Source organism: Microtus oregoni, unplaced genomic scaffold (genome assembly GCF_018167655.1).
Source record: "Microtus oregoni isolate MIOR12 unplaced genomic scaffold, Mior012 000006F_ref0000085, whole genome shotgun sequence".
Classification (NCBI taxonomy): Eukaryota; Metazoa; Chordata; class Mammalia; order Rodentia; family Cricetidae; genus Microtus; species Microtus oregoni.
The window spans coordinates 31,972,966-31,981,185 of NW_024543065.1; the positions used below are offsets into that span (position 1 = coordinate 31,972,966).

Consider the following 8,220-nt stretch of genomic DNA (forward strand, 5'->3'; position numbering starts at 1 on the left):
ACATGTTTAAGCATGTTATCTGTCTTACTCAAGTTATGGAGAGAAAAAAAAAATCCCAAGGGCAAACACTGTCAAACAGAAGGCAGGCAAACAGAGCATGCCACCCACACAACTGTGCTAGGAAGAGCACTTGTAAAGACTACTCTGGATATGACGCCAACTTTCCCAAGTGGAAAATCCTTAGGGTTGGTCAAGTCCTCTCATATGCCTCTATTGCTCCCTCAAGGCATTAGATTAAGTAAAACATTTCATTTAAAAAACAGACTAACCTGGGGCTGATGAAGCCTGGTTGAAAGACCTCATCTTCTTCGGAAGTACCTAAAATAAGAGAGCTCAAGTCATTACTACTGTAGCTGCCTATTCTGCTTCTGCAACTTAACAACTCATTAAGAAACAAGAAATGTCCACATTTTAACTCTGTGAAGTCACTTACAAACTGGTCTTTACAAAACAGCCTAGATAACCACTTGCCACAAACTTATCTGTAAACCACTATCAAGGGACACTTGCTTACAAAAATAAAACAAGAGCATTCAGATGCAATAATCACAATTTTATGAATGTAGCTTTAAATTTTTATTTGACTGTTTGGTTTTGGTTTTTCAAGACAGTGTTTCTCTGGTTATCCTGACACTCTCTTTGTACACCAGGCTGGCCTCCAACTCAGAGAGATCCACCTGCCTCTGCTCCCCAGTGCTGGGATTAAAGGTTTAAGTACTCATTATTTTTCAGTTAAAAATCTACCTAACCTACAATAACATGTTTCTTGATAAATTTCACTATCTATTCAAATATATTCTAGAAGATAAATCATAAAAGAATTAATCATGTTCTGGGAAACTAATTATAACCCTATATCATGGATCTTTTGTTGCATTCAAATAATGTTTGTTCTAATTTTTTGAGACGGGGTTTCAACTATGTAGCTCCTGATAGCCTCAAACACATAGCAATCCTTTTGCCTCAGTCTCCCAAATCCTAGGATTACAGGCAAACTCTAGGATTACATGCATGACCTACTGTGCCTAGCTTCAAATACTTTTGGGTGGGGCAGCAAGGTCTCTCTCTATAGTCCTGGCTGTCCTAGAACTCACTATTTAGACTAGGCTGGGCTTGCACTCAGAAATCTGTCTTCCTCTTGAGTACTGGGTGCCACCACACTCAGCTTTCAAATACATTTTAAAGATAAAATTACTTGAGTAGTAATATATTTAATTAAAAAGTAACTATATTTAAAGACATAAAATACATATTAACCCAAATTTTAAAAGTAAAAACTTTTCATTTTAAAAATCTAAGTATTAAACTGGGTGTGGTGGTGCATACTTTTAATGCCAGTACTCCAGAAGGACGAAGATCTGAGTTCAAGGCAAGCCTGGCCTATATAACAATTTCCAAGACAGCCAGAGCTACACAGAGAAAACCTGCTTTGAAAAACCGATAGATAGATAGATAGATAGATAGATAGGTAGGTAGATAGATAGATATAGAAAAAAATCTAAGTATTGATGTTTCTACCACAGCTGTTAACAAATGCTACAACACAATGAAATTTGTATTGAACACGCCACACAAGTAATAGCCCTGGGAGGAGAAAATCCTGTTGACCAATGGGTTATCATTCAGTTACTAGAATTTAAACAGATAGGTTGAAACATGCAGCTAGTTACCTAATACATTCAATGTTCGTCTTTCCTTACCTAAGTTTTAGGCTCTGAATCTGCTATATATTCACACACACACACACACACACACACACACACACACTTTAGTTGCGATCTAACATCTTCTCAAAGGAAATGGAGGCTTTCCCAGGTATGGAGTTTCACTGTGTTGACTTGAGTTTTGTTTTGTTTTTACAAAAGGACAAACCAACTAACTAACGTTTGAAAACAATAAAAGAACATAAACAAAAGGCACAGGAACTTCTGTGCACTAACTCCGTCAGCTATCCTGTGTTTACAACAAAAATAAACAAGACAATGACAGGCTATAACTTTAGCAAATTTCAGTAAATATTATTCACATGAGTTCTCTTTTACATTGGGTGTATCTCAAGTCTTTTTTTCTCAGTTGATTTATGTGTGTCTATTATAATTAGTATCTGAGTAAAGCCTGGGCTTATACTTTTAACAGCCACAGGCTACACTCAGTCCCCTGTTTATACTCACAAAAAAGTTCAAATCAACGTAATTAAAAGACGTAAAAATAAAATAAGTGAGGCTAGTTTTTGAAACTTTCAAATAATTTGGAAAAATTATGTCAGATTTAATAAAGCAAAATTATTGTCATAGAACTGGCTAGATACTGTTATTTAATTTAGGAGTTGTAAGAACAGCCAGGCACTCAGGAAGCTAACCAGGTAGGACCTTGATTTTGAGGACAGCCTTGAACAAGACCCTATTTATTTATTTTTCTTCTTATGTATGTGTCCGCATGTAGGTATGCACAACTGCAAGTAGAATCCCAAAGTGGCAGAAGAGGGTGTCAGATTGCTGGAGCTACAGTTACAAGCAGTTATGAACTGCCAGACATGAATGAGAAGCTACGGGGCAGGAGAGAGAAAGGGAGAGAGGGAGGGAGGGAGGGAGGGAGGGAGGGAGAAAGAGTGTACCAGGTCAGGCATGGTGCCCTATGCCTTAATCACAGCATTTAGAAGGCAGAGGCAAGCAGATCTCTGTAAATTCAAGGCCAGCCAGGTCTACACAGTTCCAGGCAAATTAAGGCTACACAGTGAGACACAGTACCAAAATTTTTTCCCCCTGATTTTCAAGATTGGGTTTCTCTGTGTAGCTCTGGCTATCCTGGAACTTGCTCTGTAGAGCAAGCTTGTCTTAAAGAGAGATCTGTCTGCCGCTGCCTTGCAAGTGCTGCAATTAAAGGCATGTGCCACCTGCCTGACTCACAAATGCTTAATTATAAATGGAGGATTCAAAGTGCAAAGTATCCAAGGAAAGAAAGCCAAGTAACTTGAGTAGTAGTCAGATATTTCAATTATTAATTGAATTTCATAATTTTCAATTATACAAACTCATAAGATATTTTGGATTATATTAACATGCTTTTCAACAGAAAATAAAATAAAATAATTACACAAAATTCATATATTTGACTAATGCTGGGTCTTCTTTGCTCGCTGTACTAGGACCAGGACCTTGAATAAGGCATCAACAGAGGTTTACAGGTCTTCAACCTTTCTTTCCATTTTCCTTTCTTTCCTTTGGTTTTTGAAGACAGGATATCACTCTGTATTCAGGCTAACCCCAAACTTGCTATCTAGCCTCTTGACTCAGTCTGCTGGGATTACAAATGTCATACCATTTTTCCAAATTAAAAGTTAGTAGATAGAATTAAGTTTAAAAATGGATTATAATCAATCCATACACTATTTACTGAATGACTACAGTTGAAATGAGATAGGTAAATGTTATATGCAATTATTTAAAATTCATTTTCAGCCAGGAGGTGGTGACACATGCCTTTAATCCTAGCACTTGGGAGGCAGAGACAGATGGATCCCTGAGTTCATGGCTACCCTGGTAAACAGAGCAAGTTCTAAGAAAACCAGGGCAACACAGAGAAACCTTGTCTTTAAAAATCAAAAAAAGTAAATAAATAAAATTCATTTTCAAAAATTAATTATTTAAGTGCATACATATAGTACTACAAAAAAACAGCTATTTTATATATGGGCATTTTTATTTAATATTGTGATTTCTCTAAAATATTTCATATAACACCCATTAACTTTTAAATTAAAATTAAAATTTTGGAATATATTTCTGTCATTTCACTAGACTAATCCCTGTTCATCATTTAGATCCCCCTTGCAACTCTTCTTTATACTTTTTACCGAGTACAATGCTTTTACCAGGTAATAATGGTTTGTAATTTCCTGTAATAGCATTCTGAAAAGATGTTCTTTCTCCCAACTTCATTGGGCTCTGTGACAGCAGAGACTGTAGTATACTTAGCTCACTGTGATTATCCTGTATTTTCCTATCTTTCTTCCTTCCTTCCTTCCTTTCTTTTTCTTTCCCTTCAAGACAGGGTTTCCCTGTGTAGCTCTGTCTTGGCTGGCTGGACTGGAACTGACTCTTTAGACCAGGCTAACTTCAAACTCACAGAGATTTGCCTGCCTTGCCTTTCAAATGATAGGATTAAAGGCATGTCCCACCACTGCCCAGCTTTGAAAAGTATTTTAAACAACAATTTTTGTGATCAGCTGGTGGTGATCACAAAGTTCCAGCACTTGGATGGCAGAGGCTGGTGTATTTCAGTGAGTTCGAGGCCAGCCTGGTCTACAGAGCTAGCTCCAGGACAGCCACAGCTATATAAAGAAACTCTGTCTTGAAAAACTAAAAAAAGAAAAAATTCCCTAGGTTTTTTTTTTTTTTATGAAAGGGAAAAAATCTTTTCAAAACAAAGTGAGCTGATTATTGAGTACTGAACCTATAAAGTACATATATAATTTCAGTTTTAGTTTGTTTTAAATACATAGGGCCTGAGAATGTAGCTTAGATGGTAGACTTTGTCTAGCATGCATGAGCGCCTGGGTTCAATCTGCAGCATGATATACACACAAATATAGAGAAAAATACAGACATATACATGCATACAAACACACATCACTTCTGCTTTAGAACTACCTGATTTATAATCATTATGTATTACAAACACTCCTAAACTTTATGGTTTTCATTAAAATATTGAATAATATCTGTTATATTTTGTAAAAGTCCACTATGACAATTAACTGCACAGGAAAATGATTCTTACTTTGAATTAAGTCATTCATTGAAACACTGACAAACTGTTAAGTCAACAAAACTGAGTAATAAATTTAAAAAAAAAACTAGTATATATTATTCCAAATTTTTTCTTGTTAACTTTTATTTCTAATATTTATAAAAGAGAAACTAGCTTTATGTCAGCAAAAAGTAATTTAGCAATCAAGAATAATATTCACAATTGGAAGATTATTCCACAAGTCCCCAACCTTTTAAGAGATATTAGATATTTTTTATTATTGGTACTGACTAAACTGATATAAAGATATTGACTTTGTAAATATTCAACCTATAGCTTACAGTAAAAATTAGTCTACTTACAATATGTTTTAAATATTATTATACAAATACATTTCTGGAAAGCAAAATAGACAACAATGAATTCTTTTTTTCTTTTCTTATTTTTGTTTTGTTTTTGTTTGTTTGTTTTTAGAGACAGAGGTTCTCTATGTAGTCCTAGCTGTCATGGAATTCAAAATGTAGACCAGGCTGGGATCCAACTCAAGGAAAACCCCCTGCCTCTGCCTTCTGAGTACTGGGATTAAAGGCGTGTGCTACTACCACCCAGCTAATGATTTTTCTTAAAATAGCTCAGAAAAAGTTTTTAAAGGAAACTAGTTAAAAATCATATAGCAAACTACCAGGGAAAATCTTAAGCACAGTATTTACACTGATAACTTAAAATATAACATATACATATAAACAAAATATTAGATGTAGAATTTTAAAACTGAATTTTATCAAAATGTACTTCTATCAAAAGTTCTTAAACTATGCTCTAAAAATGTTTGATAGTAGTTAAAATCAAACTGTAATCATTTGCTACAAATTTAGTTAACAGACTAAATTCAAATCCTATCTAAAATCTGAATAAATGACCTTGTAACTCAACTAAACATCCTCTGTAACTTTAGCAGTAACTGGATACATTATTTACATTGCATATCAATCATACAAACGTAAAGACTCTAACGTTGTTGAAATGAAACACTAATACATGCAGTTTTACAGTTTAAAAAAATCTTAGGTTACTGGAATTTTAAGAGAAGAAAATGTTATGAAACATTTAAAAATTAAGATGAGAATGGAAGATTTTATGTTACTGTTGAAAAAACTCAGTCAAAAATAATTTTCTTTTTTTATTCTTTTTTTTTTTTTTTTTTTTTTTTTTTTTTGGCTTTTCAAGTCAGGCTTTCTTTGTATAGTTTTGGAGCCTGTCCTGGAACTTGCTCTGTAGACCTGGCTGGCCTCAAGCTCACTGAGATCCCTGTCTCTACCTCCCAAGTGCTGGGATTAAGGGCAAGTACTACCACTGCCAGACTAAAAATTATTTTTTATATGTACAGTATAAAAGTCAATTTATAATACATTATAATATGAGGGCAATATTTATAATACTGATGAATCAGAAAAATGAATTTAACTCTTCAGTCAATTTTCAATCTGAAATTTTACTGGCTTCATGTCTACCAACTCTTCATATGCTGTAAATAAATAATTCATTCTAGAAAATAAAAACTTCAGTCAGTCAACCAGCTTACTGTCAAGACTGTGTGAAGGGAAGGACCATCGAACAAAAGTTTATTGCTAAACACAACTCCTTAAATTTAAATACAAATGAGATACAACATAATGGTTTTTCTAATGCAAATGTCTGTGCTTTCTAACAGATAAAATAATAGTTTTATATAACTAAACAGTCACATTTAAGAGTAGAAAAATGGCAAAATTTGTTTTAGAGCAAAGAGAAAAATCAAACAGTGGCAAACTTTCTATCTTTATCAAGCTAATCACCAGATATTTGAAGGCCCCAGAATAACTTTAAAATAGCTTCGTATGGAGTAAATGACACGATTCCAAGTAAAACTGAATGGATCTACTTAATTAAAATGTTAACAACATTTTATCTGGCATACTTTTAGTTTGAATATACACTGGTAATGTTGAATTTTTTATATTACCAGAGACAGAATTAAATAAATACCAGAACTTTTCCAAATAGTTGGAATGGATATTTTTTAAAATATTCTAATTTAATAAAAACAATGCTTGTGATTACATCACTGACAATGACCTAATGTAATGATGTCATGTTATAAAAAAATGAGTAGCATTTTAACTAAGAGAAAACAAGACTTTCTTCATGTATAGATTTCTTTTCTAAAATTTTAAACCTACCAAAAAAGTTTTAACCCTCACATGTAGTCTAGAATATTGTAATGAAATGTTTTGAAAGAATTTAAGCCACTGATGCATAAAGGATTATCTGAAAAACAAAAAGGTAGCAACTGAGCTCTGGCATTCACAAACATGAACAAACAAACAACAATAAAAATCAGCATAAACATTCATTTGAAATATCTAAACAATTTGAACCACATTCTTCCATCACTGAAACTACTCATTCAACACTGGGGTCGTGTGTGTGTGTGTGTGTGTGTGTGTGTGTGTATAATATATATAAATTAAGATTTTTTTTTCAAACATGGACAAAACAAAAACTAGAAAAAACTGAATGCTTAGAAAGAGCTACATGCCCTTTGTCCTGGTTTGTCACCTTTGGCCCTTAATTTGATGATCCTGCATATCAATCCATCCTATTTTTTGGAAATAATGTCAACATTCTATGCTTAGAGAACTTTTCTTGCAGAAACAGTCACTGTGCTCATAAGGACATGGCTCTGCAGACAGTTTCTAACTGCACGCCACTCCATTCTGAGGGCTTCACATCAGTGCTCCTGTCACAATGTAGAGGACAAGGCATCACGAGTCATTGGGAGCACTCAGATCCTGGTGTTTGTCTTGCCTCAAACAACAAAAAATTAATTTCTCCAAAGTGCTAATTTAAGAAAGATTATTTCAAAATTTCTATTCTTTTGGAAACTGCCCATTTATTATTTCTAAGTAGAATTTATTTCACATATAGTTTACAATTTGGTATTTGGTAACTACACATTTTGATACTAATTTTGATGGTGTTAAAATATAAACCTCAATCACAACTTGCAAATAAAATATATAATCTTTCATTGCCATCAACTAAAATCACAATTTTTTAAGTTAATTCAATGGCTGAATTAACTTAGTTTTAAAATTCAATCACAGGAAGCAGCAGTTTTCAAAGAATTCAAAAAACCTCTAGCATTGATCCTATTGATTTTACACATATTATTCAAAATCAATGCTGAACAGTAAATTAATATACTTTGGAGATAACAATTCTCTATCACATCTTCTGGATGATTACAATACAACCTGGTGAAAAATTAACTAAATTAAATTACATTTAAAACACATATATTCTCATTTCTACTTAAACCTCCATACAGTTTCTGTGTACAGTTTTCAGTTGGATTGAACAGGGACCAACATGGCTGTCTTGATTCAGCACTGTGGTCAGCGACTTCACAGGCATCCTGCCAGAGAAACT

The 8,220-nt window shown here is 33.7% G+C and overlaps 1 protein-coding gene across 1 annotated transcript in view; it reads right to left on the reverse strand.

The window, feature by feature from the left end:
- The window catches only part of Lin28b (lin-28 homolog B), a 93,944-nt gene extending 93,544 nt beyond the window's left edge, over window positions 1-400 (reverse strand). Inside the window, exon 1 of the mRNA XM_041654677.1 lies at window positions 270-400. Within this exon, the coding sequence (XP_041510611.1) occupies window positions 270-303 (34 nt within the window). The 5' untranslated portion in view covers window positions 304-400. The remainder of the gene's footprint in view (window positions 1-269) is intronic.
- Between the last annotated feature and the right edge of the window lie 7,820 nt (window positions 401-8,220).